The sequence below is a fragment of the Cygnus olor genome, chromosome 15 (assembly GCF_009769625.2).
Source record: "Cygnus olor isolate bCygOlo1 chromosome 15, bCygOlo1.pri.v2, whole genome shotgun sequence".
NCBI classification, from domain to species: domain Eukaryota; kingdom Metazoa; phylum Chordata; class Aves; order Anseriformes; family Anatidae; genus Cygnus; species Cygnus olor.
Window position 1 is genome coordinate 16,860,410 of NC_049183.1, and position 18,858 is coordinate 16,879,267.

General features: G+C 42.6%; 2 protein-coding genes across 4 annotated transcripts in view; one reads left to right on the forward strand and one right to left on the reverse strand.

Annotated features, from left to right (window-relative positions):
• Positions 1-859, reverse strand: part of ARHGAP17 (Rho GTPase activating protein 17) — a 42,414-nt gene extending 41,555 nt beyond the window's left edge. Inside the window, 1 exon segment of the mRNA XM_040574097.1 lies at positions 710-859. Within this exon segment, the coding sequence (XP_040430031.1) occupies positions 710-762 (53 nt within the window). The 5' untranslated portion in view covers positions 763-859.
• Positions 860-1,140: 281 nt separating this feature from the next.
• LCMT1 (leucine carboxyl methyltransferase 1) lies at positions 1,141-17,498 on the forward strand. Of its 3 annotated transcripts, none has more exons than XM_040574772.1 (11): positions 1,141-1,295; positions 1,932-2,023; positions 2,656-2,777; positions 3,182-3,258; positions 3,912-3,973; positions 10,527-10,629; positions 12,129-12,249; positions 13,027-13,128; positions 13,547-13,638; positions 15,193-15,290; positions 16,564-17,498. In XM_040574772.1, exons 1-11 carry the CDS (start codon positions 1,198-1,200, stop codon positions 16,584-16,586), a joined length of 990 nt encoding a protein of 329 aa, XP_040430706.1. In that variant the 5' UTR covers positions 1,141-1,197; the 3' UTR covers positions 16,587-17,498. The 3 variants fall into 3 exon arrangements, with proteins under 3 accessions (XP_040430706.1, XP_040430707.1, XP_040430708.1); XM_040574773.1 differs by lacking the exon at positions 1,141-1,295 and adding an exon at positions 1,488-1,591; XM_040574774.1 differs by lacking the exon at positions 1,141-1,295 and adding an exon at positions 1,675-1,693.
• Positions 17,499-18,858: the final 1,360 nt, after the last annotated feature.

The window sequence follows — 18,858 nt, forward strand, 5'->3', positions numbered from 1 at the left end:
CTCAGATAACCTGAAAGCATACACTTCGGGATTAAGTTTTTATTAAAACCTGAGAGGTTTCTGGAGATATGAAGAATAAGTACAGAGCCCTGCTCTACCAGCAGGAAAGCTCCATTTGCATTTTCGGCGCACCGAGGAGCTGCAGCTAAGCGTGACTGTGCCTGCGCCCGGCTCTGTTCCTGAAGGCTTTCCGAGACCCCGCCGTCCCGAGGCTGGTGGCAGCCGCTCAGACGGGGCTTCGGTTATTTTCGTCACCGAGCACGCACCCCCCGCGATCTCCTCAGCGCGGAAAAAGCACGCCGCGGATCAAAATAGCTCCGTGAGACGCGGTAACAAAGGAAGCGAAAGTCACGAAGGGCAGGCAGGAAGCGCACGGCGCGGGCGGCCGGCAGGGAGCCCAGCCGAGAGGCGGCCCCGGCGGAGCCTCCTCGGCGCTCCCGCTCCCCGTTCCGCTCGGGAACGCCGGGCTGCCCCCGCGGCCCTGCCCTGCCCTGCCCTGCCCTTCCCGTCCTCTCCCTCCCCGCCAGGCCCCGCTCGGGACCCGCCGGAGGCCGCCCCGTGCCCGCTGCCCCTCACGCGGGGCCCAGACGCGGCGGGGCCCGGCGCTGCCCTCACGCGGGGCGGCCCCGCGCGGCCCGGCCCGGCTGATCCGAGCCCCCCGCCGCGCCCCCCGCAGCCCGGCAGCCCCCCGGTAGCCCCCGGTGCCCACCTGCCGACGGTCTGGTTGGCCAGCTGCTTCATGCGGTTGAACTGCTTCTTCATGGCGGCGGCCGCCCAGGCCCCCCGGGCCCCTCACCTCACTCCGCCGCCGCCGCCCGGCCCCGGCCTCCTCCGCCCTGCTCGCGGAGCCGCCCGCCCCTCCCCGCCCCGCCCACACCGGAACCCACCGCCGCTTCCGGCCCCGCCCCCCAGCGCCGGGACAGCCCGGGAGCCCGGATGGCCGGCCACGCCCCCAAAGACTACAACTCCCGGCTTCCCCTGAGGCACGCAGCCATTTCCTGGGCGGGGCAGAGCAGGCCTCGCCCTCCCATTGGGTGCTGTGGAAATGGGCGCGGCCGCGGGCCAATCGCGGCGGGACTCCCCGAGCTCCGGCGTGCCGCTCTGCGGAGGCGACCAATGAGAGGCGGCGGGGGGCGGGCCGCGCCGGGCGGCGGCGGCAGGGGCCGGCAGGGGGGCCCGCTTCGCCTCGCGCCCTCCATGGAGGCAGCTGCCCGCGGCCCCCTCCCCGCCGCCGGCCCCGACGAGGCGGACGAGGCGGTCCGGGGCACGTGCGAGGACGCGTCCGTCTGCAAGCGGTACGGGGCGGGGCGGGGCGGGGCCGGGCCTGAGGGGGAGCGGAGCCGCTCGGACCCGTCCCGGACCCGTCCCGGACCCGTCCCGGGGGGCGCCGCAGGGCCTGGCCCCCACCCTGCGGGGCCCCACCGCTGGGCCTGCGGGGCCTGGCCGTGCCCCGCCGCTGCGGGGGGAGCCCCCCGGGGGGCTCTACTCGGAGCTGACCCCGCCCGCCCCGGGGTGCTGAGCTCGGCTGGGCCAAGGCGGCGGGTGAACGCCGGCGGCCCGCGGGGTAGCACGGTGCAGCAGCACAGCGCGGGTGCGTGCGGGCTGGGAGACTTCAGCCAGGCAGGTCCCGGTTGTTGGGTCCTCAGGGAGGAACCGCTCGAGGTTGGGCTCTTCGCCTGTGGCAGGCCATCAGGTAGCGCAAAGGCCCTTGGAAAGTGGCTTGTTTAATGTGGCAACAGGCAAAATGTTTTAACTTGGCAACCTGTAACTTCCTAATGGAAATGGTTCCACGCGCTCACCAGGCTGTTCAAACCTCGCGTGCACGTCGGCATGCACATCAGCGGGCTTTTCAGCTTGTTTCTTTTCAAATAAATCTTGCTGGCCTTACTTTATAATTTTCTTTTTTTTTTTTTTTTCCCTTTGTCGGACAGGTTTGCTGTAAGTGTTGGCTACTGGGAGGACCCTTACATCCAGTGTTTTGTCAGACAAGCTAAAGAAAGAAAAGCACCTGAAATCAATAGAGGCAAGTCGGCATATAAACACAAAGACAATACATACGTATTTTTACCTCACCTTGAAGAGCATCAAACCAAACTTCCATATATCGCATGTATGGAGCGCAGGATATACGTAAAAGAATGAGACAAGTACCCTGCACAGTAAAATTGCGTACAGTGTCTGACCTTACAGTTATTTTTCTTTTAATCAAAGCTCTTATCTTTTGCTTTCCCTATTCTGAATGGAGTGTCTCTTAGTTAACGTGCAACAGGCTGTACAAAGCAATCAAAAATATTGACTTGACCCAGGACAGCAGAGTATGTCAGCCCTGGCCTCTGCAAAAGTTAAGCGTGCACAACTGCTTGAATTAATCTGGTCTGTTCTTTCTTTACCCAAGGAATCGTATTTTTTCTATGCATCCGATTTAGGTAGTAAAAGCAGGAAAAAATAAAACCCTTAGCTATATTAAAGAATGTATTATTCTTCATAAGAAACACCTTTTTGGAAAAAAAAAAAAAAAAAGAAAAAGAAAAAGAGTTAACAGTTTCTAAAGTTACCTAAAAATCTCTATGTTAAGCATCCAGTATTATATTAAAATAGTAGTTAAATATATATATATATTTATTTTTTAATATTTTTTAATATATTTTTTAACAGGTTATTATGCTCGTGTTCATGGGGTCAGTTATCTGCTTAAGGCCTTTCTAAAGAAAACAGAATGCAACTGTCAAATTGTGAATCTCGGTGCTGGCATGGATACCCTCTTCTGGAGATTAAAGGTAAGTGATAGCTGTGAGTAATGAACTCAGCTGAAGACAAAGATTTGTGTGGATGCTTGAAGCAATCTTCTGCGAGGGCTTATCAGTGCTGCGTTCTGCAGCACAGTGTGGAGCTGTGTATGTCTGCAGACTGCCCTGGCTAGTTTGCCTCAGTTCTCAGCGTAGAATAAGTTTAGGTATCTTTAAACTGCAGCCCGTGAGGAGAGGCTGTTTTCACTGGTTTTCACCGAAAAGCAAGTGACATGAAGCTGACCTCTAGAGGACTTTCAGGGAACAGACCATGAACTTAATGTTTTGCTGTCCTCTTTAGGGCTAGGATTTTACTTTCCTTGTCCTGTGTCCTTTTATTGTGTGCACGTGAAATGTGAATGGCCCTAATTCTATGGTATTACTCCAATTCTCAGGATGAAAATCTTCTCCCTAGAAAATATTTTGAAGTGGATTTTCCAATGATAGTTGCAAGAAAAATACATAATATCAAGTAAGTATATTGCTCACATTTACCGATATGATACTGGATATAATTTAGCTAAATGTCGTGAATTGGAAGCTATAAATTTTAATTATTTCACCTCTCTTCTGAGGAACTCTTCACACTCCATGACTTAGAATAAGCGTTTGATTGTGCAGGCAAGTCGTACATGAGACTGCTCTACTACTGTTTCAATTTGGAGAAGTTGCTATGTGGAAACTTTAGGAAGGCAAGCAGACTTTATTCTTAATTGTGTAAAATGTAGTGGGGCAGGGCAAACCTCAGGATGATTACAGGCAATTAAGTCTCTTCTACTAATACTGAATACATAATAAATTTTCAGGCTTGCATGTTCAGTTAGATAGGATAGCTGGTACTGTGCCTGAATATTCTGTTTGAATGAATAAATTAAGGTTTGTGGAGATACTTTGAGCGTCTGGATTTATCTTGAAAGAGTACCTCAGAACCATAAGAGTTGTTGGTTATAAAATTCAACTGCAAGTCCAACCTGCAGACGTTTTTATTTCCAGTAGAGGGCAGAGGTATTCTCTTGTCTGTTGTTTTTTTTTAACACGTGTTAAAAAAAAAACATAAAAAAAAAAATTGGAAGCAGAGTTAAACAAGCCTAACTGCTCAGAGATGCTTCTTCCTTCTTCCCACAGATCAAAACCTCCCCTGTCAAAACCTATTATAGAATCCCATTCAGGGGACTCTCTTCTAATAGGTGAGTCATCTTTAAAATAAGTCAGCAATGTACTGCAGCACTTTTAAAACTTTTCTGATCACTTTGTTCTGATATGTGGGCAGGCTTTTAATGTTTGAAATGCTGTTTGGACAGAGAATTGGGAGGGAAAAGAGGCTTTTTTCTTTTCTTATAAAATCCTGCCCATTTGCTCTGTGTCATGTTAGAAATGTCTTCTCTTGAAAAGGTTTTATTCTGCCGGAAAGTTTTGCTGTTTTTTTTCTTCTCTTGTATGTCAGTTAACTTACATTTTCTTCTCTGTCACGGAAAAGGAAGAATGCTACTGATGGTCAGATATACTTGATTAAAATATCTCAGTGCTTTCCTCATGTTTTCCATCTCGTTAAGAGCACAAGTCTTTACATTTAGCAGTCTTCACAGAAGTAATACAGCCTACAAAGTCAATTTGCAGGAGCCGGTGCCACTTGTTATACTTGGGTATTTAAATAAGAGGATATTACACTCAGTTGGTGTTATATCGTTCTACTGTCTTGGCTTACAGCCACATTAGGTTTGTGTCAAGATTATAATTTAAATTTGTGAAAAAAAAAATGGATTCTGTTGAGTTGTGTTTTCAGTGCCCAAATTGCAGATACTGCACTGTAGCTTCTTTTGGACCACTTAGGAGGAGCAGTAATTAGCTGCATCTATGATGCCAGCTAGTTTGCATTAGCAGGTGTCACTCTAAAACAGAGCTGGAAGTCTCGTGTTTCCTGTTATGGTGAATCTACAAGTGCTTTTAATAGGCACAGTCCTAGCCGAGAGGCTGGAGGGCTTGAAGGAGCCCTCTAAAGAGAGAGAGTGAGAAGTTGTGCTCATGCTGCCGGTGGCATGCTGTAGGTGCTCACTCCAAGGCTTGTTTAGTGCGTGAACTTTGATCAAGAGCACTGCCACACGCTGACTGAACTGCATATTTATGCATACCATGAACATTTTATTGCTGCATATTAGAGAGTTGTAATTTAGCAAAACTTCAGATGTCATTCGAATGTCAGGATTCTCTGCTGTTCATTCAGGTTTCAAAAGATGAAAGCCCAATGCACCATCTCAGAAAAAGGGCTTCTAAGTACCGCTGTGTTTCGGTAGGAGACCTTGTAAGTGTGTGATACAATGAGATGTGCTGCATAAGTACTCTTAAAAAGGCATTAATACAAAGCTAATCAGAGAGGTTTGATAGCGTTTGTGTTACTGAATAGCTCTGTAGATACCTCTCGTACAGCAAAACTACTGCTAAGTTATCAAGTTGCAGCAGTGTATTGCAATCAAAACCTGCTAATTAACAGGTCACTGCAGTTGTGAACCTACTGGAGTGGCTTATTTCTTTAAAGTTGTTCTTTCTCAGTGCTGGGCATTAAATGCTTTAGAGTAGGAATTTCAGTGTAACCAGGTTGATGTAGGTGCTACCATGGTGTGACCTTTGGGTTGTAGCACAGTACCTGCATATATTTGGAGACAGCGAAAGTCTTCTGTGGAATGCCAGCTTGGACTGGCACTCAGTAACCACGGATGAGATTGAGTGAAATCCCTGTGGGAACTCTTAAGGACGCATTAATGGAACTGCTTCACGTGGAAGTAACACCAGAAGAGGGTGTAGAATGAGCAGACAAATCAGTCGGATGAATCTTGCCTGGTCCTAAATCTTTCTTACAGCTCTAAAGGAACTTGACAGAGTGTGACCTTATACGGCTGTTAGAATAACTCTGTGTTCTGGGAGTCGTAACTGTCAGGATGGTTGTGATGGGCAAACAGGGCATAATGAAACAGCACTTCCAGATAGTGAAATTGCTCAGGATTTTTGAATCTTGGGTTTGGTGATTGGTTCTTTTTTTTCTTCCTTTTTTTTTTTTTCCTTTTTCCTCGTAAATCAGATCCGCACCACTGTCTCTTGTGCACAAGGAATAATTTCAGAAGCTTTGGAATTCATTTCTCGAGTTGCTGTAATATCCATTGACGTGACTCTTGTTCTTACTGCTTTTCCCCTCACGCTAAATGTTTTCATTTCATGGAACCTAGTGCTTTTTTGGATTCAGGGCAACATTTGTTTTCTCCTTGCTGTTTTTACAAAGAAATGGCAGCAAGGCTTGCAATTCAGGGATAGATATTTGTGGCCTCTGTCCTTGAATGCAACAAGATGACACTTGTCATTGAACAGCTTTGCCATTTCCGAGGGAATGTCAGATCTCCAGGGGAAAGCGGTGAATTTGTGCAGTAATTTGACATTGCTGTGGCAGTATCAGGTTAAATTGTTTTCAAAGTTCAGTGATTCTATCTGGTTTATGATGCTGTTGTGAGTGTCAGGAAGTTAGTACTCCACATTTTGCTGCCTTGCGGGTGCAAATTATGTTTCAATGAACTATTACCTTTGTGTCGCTCATACACTTTGTGACCCTGTCTTGTCCAGCTTGGGAGTTGATTGTTTTAACTTGCTTTTTCCTACATTTCCAACTTCACTTGTGACCCAACACAAACATCAGGGGTGTTGCTGTCTTGGTGATTTGCGTGCCTTGTGTTGAGGGTGATCCTGCTCTTGCAGGACAGGCTAAATTTCTTTGTGTTTTGACATATACCCTCTTTTGATGTTGTAGTTACAAACAACCCAAGTGAAATAAACACTGCGTCATTCATGCCTGTGATCCCGCAGCATGGTTTGTTGTAAAGCTGTTGTTTATAAAGCTGCCAGAGATAACTTAGCATGAAAATGAACGTGAAGAAAACAGTTTGAGTGAATAGTATCCTGCATGCTGTCTCTTGGAAAATCTTCAGGAAAAGTTTGAGAGCAATTTGAGAAGAGATTAAGAAAAGAAAACTCTGAATTCTTGCATTGTAAGTGCTGTGCTTCGTGCTCCTGTGACTCTATAATGCTGCTTCAGTAGACAAATTAAGATAGGGAGTGAGTGTCTGAGGGCCACCATAAAACAGAACATTTATTTGCTGGTAGCATGTTTCTGTAAAGGGAAACTTTATTGTAGTAAGGTCAAAAGGTAAATACAAGCAAATCGTGCTACCATTCAATAGCTGTAGTGATGTCTAATTCAAACTACTTGTTTTGTTACTTTCGTGGCAAAAATCACAGATAATATACATGCAAGTGGTATGATCAGGGCCAAATGTATTATGCGTGACGCAGATAATAGAAGTATACACAGAGGCTGCGAGGAGCCTGTGTTGGACTGATGGGCTGGGTTGGAGCGGTGGGGGGAGTTTTATCTCCCTCATCTGCGGGGAGCTCGCTGTGGGAGGCGCCTTTGGAGGAGTGAGGTTATAGTAAGAAAAATGTTTGTTTCTTTTAAGCACCAAAAATTTGATTCAGTTAAAAAGAAACTTCTTGTTCATAAGAAAAAAATCAGTGAATACCGCATGACTGTACTACCAGAGTGTTTTTTTTTCCTCTTTCAGCTGCTCTGTAGGTAGGCAGCTATTGTAACATACACTTGCACCAACGCTACTTGGTCAGGGTAGCAGCGTATTTGCAAATTTTCGTATTTAGAACATCAAGCTATATGCTGAAGTAGAAATTGGTGCCAAAGACCATGAAGTAGGATCACGTTATTTTCTGGGGCATTTATGACCATGCTCCGACTTTTGGCCTTCAGGCTGGGAACAACGGCAATTCCAGCTATCATCAGCTTTCATTGCCTCGCAATAAGTGAGTGTCTGCTATCTCTATGTGAAATGCTGGAGCAGTTGTCAGTTGGATTTTAAAATGTTGAAGAATTTTGCCTAGTTAAGTTTGATCTCTTCATCTCTGACTTTATATATAAGGGGATATTTTTTGTGCCATTTATAGGCCAAAGGTAGAAGCTGGTAGAAAATCTTACACAGAATTTTAGAAAAGGCTTGGCTGAAACTTTTTCCTCAAATGTTTTTTTTTCCACCTCTCTTTTTGCGTTTTGAAATCAACTTGTGCTAATTTCATATCCTTCCCTAAGATTTCCTCCAAAAGTATTGATCATAAATGTTGACATATATGAATTATGGAGATATTTAATGAGGTGCTGTCAGATATGTTTCAAATGAACAATTTTTAGCAATTGTATCAACTTTTGTATGATGTGTGTGCAGCTCTTCCTCAGTTTTCATCTGTGGTTGTGTTTGCCAACAGCCATCAATGGAGAGTTGAGGGATGTTGGCAGGGAAATGTGTGGAGAAACAAGTATGTTCTGTTTGAATGGACCAGAGGAGAACCAGGCAGCGCAGATACTGGAAACAGAAGTAAAGTGATTGCATTTGGTGTAAAATGCTTTTGAAGAGAAGAAGAGAATCCGTTCCTCATCAGCTTTCTTCACTTTTTTTAAGTTTCTGCTGCTGAGTCCTGTGCATTCTTAAAGACATAGCCAAGCACGAAGCATACTTTGATTTAAGGTTTAAAGAATATTTCCACTGAGCCAAATAACCCTTGAGGAAAACTGTTTTGTTTTTGTTTCTTCGTCCTGTAGATAACTTGAAATCACCAGGCTATGGTTAGGTGGCTGTTGGGTTTCACTTGCCCCCAGCCCACATCTCCAAGAACACGTAAATGTTTGCTTAGCACTGAGGATCAGCCAGCGTACATTAGCCTTCCCTTCTTCTGCCCTGTCAAGGCATAGCTGAAGTCCTGTGGTTCATGGTGTATACAAGCATGTTAAAAACAATGTTAGTAATTTTGATGAAATTTGAACCATTGTAAAGGACAGTTTTAACCTACGATTTGAGAGGCTTTGTTCTTTCCTGTTCTTCGGTTACAGAAGCTCATACTCATGGTATGAGCAAAAGACGCTTATTTCTACCTCTGGTGAGGTGTTTGTAGTACGTCCGTTGCTGGGTCAGGTGAAGACTTGCAGTGTGTTTCTGGTCATACTGAATGTACCAGTACGTCCACATCAGTGCAGCTGGACAAGAAGATGGCATTAATTTCATACTAATTGTGATGGCTTGACGCTTACTTTGCTGTATCTCTGGTAAGCAAACAAATCACTATCTGAGTTCTTTCCTGTGCATGGTGAGGTTCTTTAGGTGCCGTTATCATGGCCTTGATACCATAACTTAAAGAGAAGGGCGTGGGAAGCAGTAAAGCTATTACAGAGCACGCACATAGAAAAAAGCCTTGACTGAAAATGTCGAACCACTTGCTGCACAATTTCCCCTCTCCGTAACTCTGCACGAACCATTCTGATCTCTGTGCTTGTTTGGAAATGTTGCTAGAAAAACAATTATTGTGGCTTTCTAGAGCCTTTTCAGAGTTGGTCTCTTGAAAACTAAATGGAGGTCCTTCTTCTAGAATGTTTGAAGTACTGTTTAATTCAATGAATTGCTTTTTGTTTTTTTCCATATTTTTCCTCTCTCAGAATGGAAAACCTTTTTCACGCTGTCTCTTCAGCCACTCGGCTTCTCTTTCACCCAGCTCTTGACATCTGTTCCTGTACTGCCGCTCAAGAGCTGTGTTTCTGCCACAGGTTCCCAGGCAGAGCTGTGCCAGAGCAAGTGACAGCTTCTGCAGATGGATGTTGGCTGTCTGTTACGAGACCGCTTCAAACTCTGTTCTTGTTTTTTTTGTTGTTTCTCTCCCTACTGTTTAGCTTACTTATTTTACTGTTTGCTCGGACATCCAAACAGTAGGAAGGGAAAGTTGCTTGCTATTCTGTCCTCCCATCTTCCCTCCAGTAGTACAGCTCTTGAGTTAAAGCTAAAGCACGAAAGAGCAGTCTATCATATTCCGACAGAACCTTGCTTCTTTAAGAGTGGGTTAGATACTGGACTCGTGAAGTGCTTTCTCTGCGGGCTGGGTTTATATAGCTGAGTTGATTGCAACTGGTTGTCACAATTACCAATGGCAAGATACTCATGTTGCTACTGGCTTTCGTACAGCTTTGCTAGTATAGCAAGTGTCTTCTGGCTTTAGTATTACTTCCCCCTTTGCGTTGGGAAACCTTTATCGAAGCTTGCTTACCACTGTATCCTGGGCTGAACATTTACATCTCAGAATATCTTTTCTAATTTGACTCCTCGCATGTAATACCATTGCTAGACCATACGAGAAGGCTGAACTAACTTTTTTGGCCCCCAAACATGTCTGATACCCATAGATGTTATATAATGTATGTATTGTTAGTTTATATAACTATATCTCTTGTTAATTTTTGAAACATTGTTAGTCTCGTTTTTCAGAAATTAGTGAAGGAAGTAAAAAGTCTATTGGGTCATCTAAAAAGACTCTAAAAAGAAAGCAAAAACCCCTGCATTTAATCTTCATTCTTTTTTTCCTCTCTGCATTCCTTGAAACCATGGTAACGGATAGGTTATCCTGTCTGCATTATAGTGGCTACAGAGTAGAAGATAAGGTGTTTGGCAGAGTCTGATGCTAATATAACACAATCTGAAAACCACAATAATCTGGTATGAGGGAAATTAATGTTTTTAAAAGAAGAGTTTTCAGTTAATTATTAGGTATAACAGATCAAACTTTGACTTCGTATTCATATGTTGATGAATATTTTAATTTATAATTTCAGCATACCTCTTATTTGTAACTGTTGGTTTCCAAATTTTGAACTTGCAGATTCTCACAGCCTAGACTCCAGTCGTTACTCCATAATAGGAGCAGATCTTCGGTTCTCATCAGGTCTGGAGGAAAAGCTAAAGAAACATAACCTGGACATACAGTAAGCTTTCTTTATTGTTACTGTTTTTTTTGATGAGAGCGTATGGAAGCAGACTGGTGAGAGTAAAGTCAGGCTTGGGCATACGGTATCTGCATCCAGTTCTCATTATGCTATTTCCATGGTTACCTTTTCCTGAGCCCTTTGAGCAGAAGGAATTGTGCAGACACCTCATGCAGCCTAACTGAACTACTGCAGAGTTGTTCCTTCTGTGGTCCCTCCTGCAAACAGCGTTTTCATCACCTATGTATCAAAATATCATGAATTGTTTTTTTAAGGGTGGAGTTTTTATTGATTCAGTTGTATTTTTTTTTAAAGATGACTTATGGGAGTACCTAGATCAGTACCTAGGTCTTCCAGCCCTATTTTTAAAGGCATGAGTCAAGATTTCTAGGAGCTTAGCTGGAAAAATGAAGAAGAAAATGAAGAAGAATAATTCTGTCAATGTTATTTTATTTTTTTTTAGACTTTTATCTTTGTAATTATTTTCTATTGCCTCTGCTTAAAACCTATATTGTTCCCTAGACCTTTTGGCAAAGTGATTGCTATGGAGTTTTTTGAGAACTTAACTCTGGAAGCTAATGTCTAGCATTTTATTGTTCAAGCATTAGGCTTCTGAAAGGGCCAGGATTTAAGTTTTTAAAGCAGATGATGGACGTACCTTTCAAATATAAGATATATATAAATAGCGGCTATCTGGATGGGTGGGAGAGAGCATATGGGAAAGCAGAATGTATCAAACTGCCATTTAAATCTTTACATTTTCGTCCTCTGAAATCTTGTCTTGCTTGTCTGTACTGCTGCTCCTTGTGGAATTTCTCCTGCTTCTATTGACTTTTCTTTTTCCTGTTGATTTTAACAAATAAAATTCTAATTCCAAGAAAAATTACTCACATAGATGTCTATTTTGGTGGTGTGGATTTTATTTGTTTTTTTTTTGTTTGCTTGTTTTTTGTGGATGGAAGAAGGAAGAGACAAAGTGCAAACTACAGATTGTATTTTGATCGATGTTAGTACATGAAGCTTTTTTACTTATATCAAACAAATTTGTCTATTATAGTTCTTAAAATTTTTTTGAAGAGAAAAACTCTTTTTTCTCTTTGTACTTTAATCCTAATTTTGCTGATCTGTTAAAATTGCATGGATTGTGTCTATAGGGTATGGTTCTTCTCCAAAATGATTTTTAATATGCACTTCAGTTCCTGCTGTCACAGTTCAGAGATCGATTACAGGATACACATTCTTCTGTATTCATTGCATGGCTCGCTTAAAAGAGATCGTTTCTTAATATCTCAGTTCTGGAACCAGGGGAGTCGTCTGTGATTAATTTGTTGGCTGCTGGAAAACCCAGTTCTAGTCAAACTGATGAAGTGATTTAATTCAGTCTTAAATGTCTAGTTCGTAATAGCGGAGCTCTTTTAAGAACTTGGGGGGCATGAAATTACTTGCCAATAATTCTTGTTCTTTTACTAGAAGTGATTCTCTTGGTTTTTGTTTTAAAGTTTGCCGACGCTTCTGATAGCAGAGTGTGTGCTGGTTTACATGACACCCCAACAATCTGCAAATCTCCTAAAGTGGGCAGCAAGCACTTTTCCAGTGGCAATGTTTATAAATTATGAGCAGGTAAAACAAAAATGGCATTTTTTGAACTGCATTATTGACATAAAAATTGTTCTCAGAGTGGGAGTTCTGCTTGTAAAATGAGTTGTCCATATCCTTTTCTATAGACAACAGGTTCTGCTGAAGTTCTGTGTTAACGTGTGGTATCTTGACAATCTGTAATCTCATTGTAATGAATATACAACTATTCTGAAAGGTGATTTGCTGGACTATATTGAACCAAAAGAGCTAGGCATAATCCATATGTGGGTGAAACCATAGAATATTAGTTTAGATAAGACAGAGCTAAATGAAATGATGCTGAATATTGGCGATGAGTTCATAGCATTAGATAATCGCCTCTCTTGTGTTTGGCAAAGGGGAGCAAAAATCATATCAGCATGAACTTAGCTTTTCTGTGTGCAAGTAAAACGCTGCCTGGAGGGAACTAGGTAGCTGCAGGAGTTAGTAACAGGATCTTCCATATTGTAAGTCACTGCGAGGGAGCTAAACCAGGTTGTGAACAACTTAAAGCAGAGTTAGTTTTCAGCGCACAGTCCCTGTGCCCACAGGGGAAGTAGTATTGTTATCATTAAACCAGCACTCAGTGGTAAACATGACATAGCTGAGGAGGTTGTGGCCGTGGGAAATGAGACCTAGTGTAAGAATGGGAAATTTACTTTTAAGTTATCCTGTGCATTTTATGACAGACAATTAGAGAGTTTAACCAAGTTACTGCTTTTCATTGCGATTACATTCTTTTCGGAAGGGGGAACACTTTTGTCTCATTCTCTACCTGAGGTGAATATGACGGATCGGTTTGGACAGATCATGATTGAGAACTTGCAGAGACGACAATGTAACCTGGCTGGAGTGGAAGTCTGCAGATCCTTAGAAGCTCAGGTAATAGAGCACAGAGCTCTGGGTGTGTTTGATAGCAAATTTACTTTATTTGTCTGCAAGTTCTGTGTACACTGTAAGGCTCAGAGCAGTGACTGAAGCAGGTTTGGGGTGGGGCAACTGCTACCTACAGGAAAGCCTTTTCCATCTGCTTTACAGGGATTCCCTGCTATTAATGTTGTGGTTGCTAGATAACCAGTTAGCTTCTGCAATTGTGCAAAAACTGCAGTAGATCAGAGCACAACTCTATCTAGCCCACTGCTCTCTCAGTAGAGGTTAGCAGCAGATTCTTAGAAAAGGGTATAACAGCTCTTCAAAGAACAGGTCAAGTAGCTGCCCTACAAAATCCTTAAGGGGAAAAACTTTTCTGGTATCATGTCCTCGAGTCTTCTGAAAACTGTCCTCCTTGTTTATTTTACAGAGGGAACGATTGCTGTTAAATGGCTGGGAAAATGCACATGCCATTGATATGATGAAAGTGTACAGCTTTTTGCCACAGGCTGATGTCAAAAGGTATTGCTGGTAGCTTGGTTGCAGCCAAAAGTCATCTTCACACACCATTTCCAAAACATTTTATGCCAATATGTAGTACGGGATCCCCTCATATATCAGAGGGTAGCTGTGTGCAGATGCTAGCTAGCTAGGCAGAACATGTCCGAGTCTGAGGTTTCTGCAGAGCCTTAAGGATAACGCCTAGAGCAACACAAGTGATCCAGAGGGTTATCTCTGTAAGGAGTAGACTGCCAGTGGTAATGATTTATTTCGGTGAGGTATAAAGCATCTCATGACAGAAATTTGCAGATAAAAGATGCTACAGAAGTGCTGTGTTTTTACAGTACCCAGGATGTTTCTTGTGAACATCCAGCCTCCACAACACCAGATGGGTGAGGCGGAGTCCTAGGATACATTCGGAACAGGCATCCACTTTTCATGTCCCCAAGGCGGAGATGACATCCATGTGTTTGCTCCAGTCTTGTAGGCCTACGTAAGATTACTTACCATTTGTTTTTTTCTGCTACAAGTGGGTGGAAAATGGCCAGTTTTGTTCTTCCTTCCTTTTCATATCATGTTCATGAGCTAGATTGCTGGGTCTGTACACGGCTGAGTACAGAGTGGGTATAAGTAAAGGCTGTTTGCACTGGTCAGTAGTCTGCATTGATTTTGTTATTTTTTTGCATTAAAGAAATGCTAAAAAGGGGGATTTTTTTTAGTGAGTAACATTTTAGGTATGTAACGTGAAATGTGAATTGCTATGAGCAGTTCATTACCTGTTGTTTGAATTAGCTAAGCAACTCCCCTTGGTCAAAATAAATATTTACATATAGGGATTTCTCAAATTATGGAACTGAACGGGTAAAACTGAAAATCATAGGTTGTTTAAATAGGAATTATGACACTAGGCTAATCTACAGTGACACAGAGAGGAGCACGCCATGTTAAACTCTTTAAAGCAAGGACAGCTTGGGAGAGGTTTTCTCGCTTTGGTGAAGTGGAAAACATTAAAAAATGAAGAATCCTTGGTAGAGACCGTTTTAGGGAAAAAAATCCTCACATCTTATATGTACCATTTGGTTTGTGTTTTGTCATGAGCTCATGTGGGAGAGTTGTTAGGAACTGCACTGGTGTACCCATCACTCACCAAGACATACTATGGGCTTGTTGTGATTATGTGGAGAAAATACTATCTTCGACTGTTAGCTGTTATCCTTTGCTAAAGATGAATCTCATTCCATTAGTCTGTAACTACCATCTCTACATAAATCCAGCAAGACCAGATACATGTAGTAAGAGGGGTTAGAAGAGAAATGCTGGTATTCCTGAGAAATTACACAGACTAATCCTGGAACATTAAATTCCTGGGATTGGAAGTTAAAAACGTCTCGTTGTTTCATACATTGATGACAAAGCCTAGCAGTGGTGGTATCTTTATTATGAACAAATATGTTTATTTTACTGTAAAGATAACTGCTTTATTGGCTATGCCTTTCAATTCTCTGGAGTGAAGAAGTGTACATTAAAAACTGCCCTGATACTCCAGTTTAAATCACAGGTTTTTTGTTCCCACAGAATAGAAGAACTTGAATTCCTAGATGAAAAGGAACTGTTTGAACAACTAATGCAGCACTACTGCATCTGCTGGGCCTCAAAAGACAGCAGTAATCTGGGTAATGTTCTCCAAGATCTAGGATTTGACCCTTCACATTGAAATCTTAATGGAAAGACGGGGACTATATCCTACAGATGTATGACAGAAGTATCCTGTAGCTGGAATGGGTTCTGCTTCTCTGGGGCTGTGAACACCTCCTAGATGGTGACAAAGGACTGTTTCTCCACTGTCTCCTGAGGGTTTGTATAGGCATCTAAATTGCCTAACTCAAGCCTGTTCAGTACAGGGGAGTTTGAATTTTTATACTGAAAGATGCCGTATGGGTTACTTTAAATAACTGCCTGCTTTATACTATCAGTGCTAATCGAAAGGATTACAAATCCTATGAACGTAAAGTACCATATGGGCACACAGTATATAAAATCACGGTGTCCTGACAACATAAAAATAATTTTCTGCTACTTAGTCCAGTCTTCTGCACTGTCCCCATTACATCCATCTAAGGCTTAAGTATTCCATCCTGGGAGAAGAAATTCCCCCTGAAGTTATTGACTCTTATAGATGTTCCTTTGTTTTTTAAAGCTGGTAAAGCGAGATCTGCAGTATCCCTTTGCTGTTGCTGTAACTGAGGTGCTAGCTTGTGGTGGTGTCAGCTGACCTCAATCCTACAACTTTGTCAGTATTGAGTTACAGAAATGCACAATTTTCCTTTGTTTTCTGATTGCTACGAAGTGATGACTGTACTGCAGGACTTATTTCTAGAGGAGCTAAGCACAACAAATTCACCTACTCATAGAAGCCAGCATCCCTGGGATCTGCAGCATTATTCTTTGCTGTGATTAGAGAAGTATTTAGGACAATTTTGCGTACTGAGGTTAAATGGTGCAGCGTACCTTAGAAGTCAGAAAAAGCAAATCTCAATCAAATGTGTAATGCCTGGGCATGCCTCAGTCTAAAGCACTTTTTCTTTATCCAGTGTGAACTCATTGCCCTCATTAATGGTACTTGTCCCAGCTTTCTCCTCTTAATTCCATGAGCAGACTCTGACTTCTGTCAACAGTCTGTATTGCTCTTTCTGCCACAGATAACCTCAGTGCTCCTTCAGATTGGCTTATTCAAATCAACTGCTGAATTGCTATGAAAAAAAAGTTAAAAATTGCAGATCAACTTGATTCCTAATTTCCTTTCCTGCCACCAAATCTTTAGTATTTGTTTTAAAACCAAAACAAACCTCAAAGCATCCTACTTTCTGTATCCATCTTAATAGTGAAATATGGGTGGTATAAACGGTTGTTTCTCCTCCCACGCCCCCACCCTTTCTTTTCTTTTAGGTCTTGCAGATATCACCTTCTAATGTACTTGCTCAAAGGAAGCCATGGGCCCAGAAGCCGCAGCTACTGCCTTCTGCTTGAGACGAGATCACAGAAATGATGGGACTCTGCATGTGCCAAGTTCAGTCTGCTCATCTGTGTAAGCAGTGCCAGTAAAGAAAACGACTGGTGCTGCTCATGTTGACTCTCCTGTTGGCTTTTGGTAGTTTTAACAATTTTTTTTGGCCCATTGTGAGCAATTGTTATGAAGCAAGACTCACTTCCCATTCCTGGATATCTCTAATGACAGACTTTTATAAGATGTTGGTAATTCCTGTTTAAAAGCTCACCTTCCTTAGTTTAAAACAGAAAGTAAAGTGTTCTTGGATTATATTATTCCCCTCTTTCATCTTTTTGTGGATGTGTAAATTGTATTTGTGACAGGAAGCTGAAAAAAAAAGTTGGTGAGCTGCATTACTGGATACCTCTTTGCACTGTGCACGGCTGATCATGAAAGTTAATTTTTGTTCATTTTCGTTCTGTTCAGGTTTAACTTTTATGAAGTGTTACCCTATTAGCTTTCTCCAGGCTTTTACTGTTGCTACGAGGCTGTCATTATATTTGATCTGTTTTCGTATGGGAAGGGAGAAAGAAGAAGAAAAGGGACCGTGATTCTTGTTCAGCGATGTACAAGAAACTGGTAAAGCAGACTTTATTTAACTGGATAAGACTTAGCTTGGCTGGTCAGCATGGGAATTGTAATGGTAAGAAAGAAATTAATCTACATTTGAACTGTTTCTGGCAGTATCTTTACGCCAGTGTCTCATTCTTCTTTCTTTCCCCTTAAAAGAAATGAGGAAAATCCCAGCAGCAACAAAACAAACAAACCTGCCCTATTGTTTGGAATTGAATCTTGCAACCTTCTGATGAGAAAAATAATAAATGTTTAATATTTATAATTTGTCTACTGTCTTACTCAAAAATTACCTATTCATTTCTATTTTAGTGATTCCTTTGCCAAATGCCTCAGCAAGAGTATTTTATTTTTAAAAGTAGTTGCAAGCATAAGCAGACATTTTAGTATGCTGTATGCCATGTGAATTCCTGTAGCGTACAAGTATCTGGCTTTGGAAATAGTTGATATGGGTTTGGACTAGGGAAGGAGGTTATTGAGATTCCAGAAAAACTAAACACTTCTTAGAAGTGACAGTCAATTTCGGAGGAACAGAAGTAGGAAAAGAAATGGCCTTTACTTTGCTGCCCTCCTCTCACAGTCAAGTACCAATTTTAGTCACTGGTAGCTACAGGCTGCCTGCTGTAATGTTTGTATCAAGCTGATTTCGTAAATGACAAGGCACAGAAATACAGTATTTGCTCTGCTTAGTCTTTGCTAAGTGTTCCCCAAAGGGAAGAGATGGATCCTCTGTGCAGCAATGAAAGGAACTTAAAAACTTTTGCTTTCAAGATAACAATCATAATAGTATGTTTATGCCTGCACTTTCTATGTTTGGGCTTAGCTGTGCCCTTCTGCTGAGAGGCATGTGCAGGCTGTTTTGGTCTGCGTTAGTGTTGACCCTTTCTCTCTGCAGATGCAGACCGGAAAGGTGTGGCTCACTTTTGCACCTTGCCATCAAAGTTCCTTCTTTTACACAGAAGCTACAGCCAGAGACTATAAAATTTGCCATTGGATGGTTTTCCATTGCAGTTGCCTGCTGTCTAGATTGGAAAAGTAGACTTGCTGAGCCTGTTTATTGTGAAGCAGGGGGCAGTTAGCCTGCTGCACTTAATGGCCTGCAGCTTCTGTGTTGTTTTTTTTTTTTTTTTTGCTTTGTTTTGTTTTTGTTTTGCGTTCTGGTTTTACACTCTTGTTACTTAGAGATTGAATCTTTCTGTGTGTGTGTCCTTGTGCTCTGTCATACCAACACGAATCCAAGGAGCTAAGTTCGACAAACATCTATGAATCTGTCTTAATTCGATCAGAGTCCTTCAAACTTACTGCCTAGCTAAATGTAGCATCTTTGCCAGAGACCTGGGAAAAGACAAAAGTGTTGTGGCTCCATGCCCATCTTCAGTATACAGTTCCTCCTGACTCTCTGTGTGGCTGTGCAAAGAGTAGATATTCATCAGGCATAGGGAAGAATACCAGTATGCAACTGCTTTCTTGGTGCTTGCCCCTTCAGAAGGCTGGTGCAAGAAGCTGGCCTCTCAAGGTCCGCGAGTGAGTACTGAAACTTTAATTTGGGTAAATACAATTCACTGATGCTGCCAAAAGACAGGAGTATCAGAGTCACAAGGGCAAAATTATATGAATAAAAT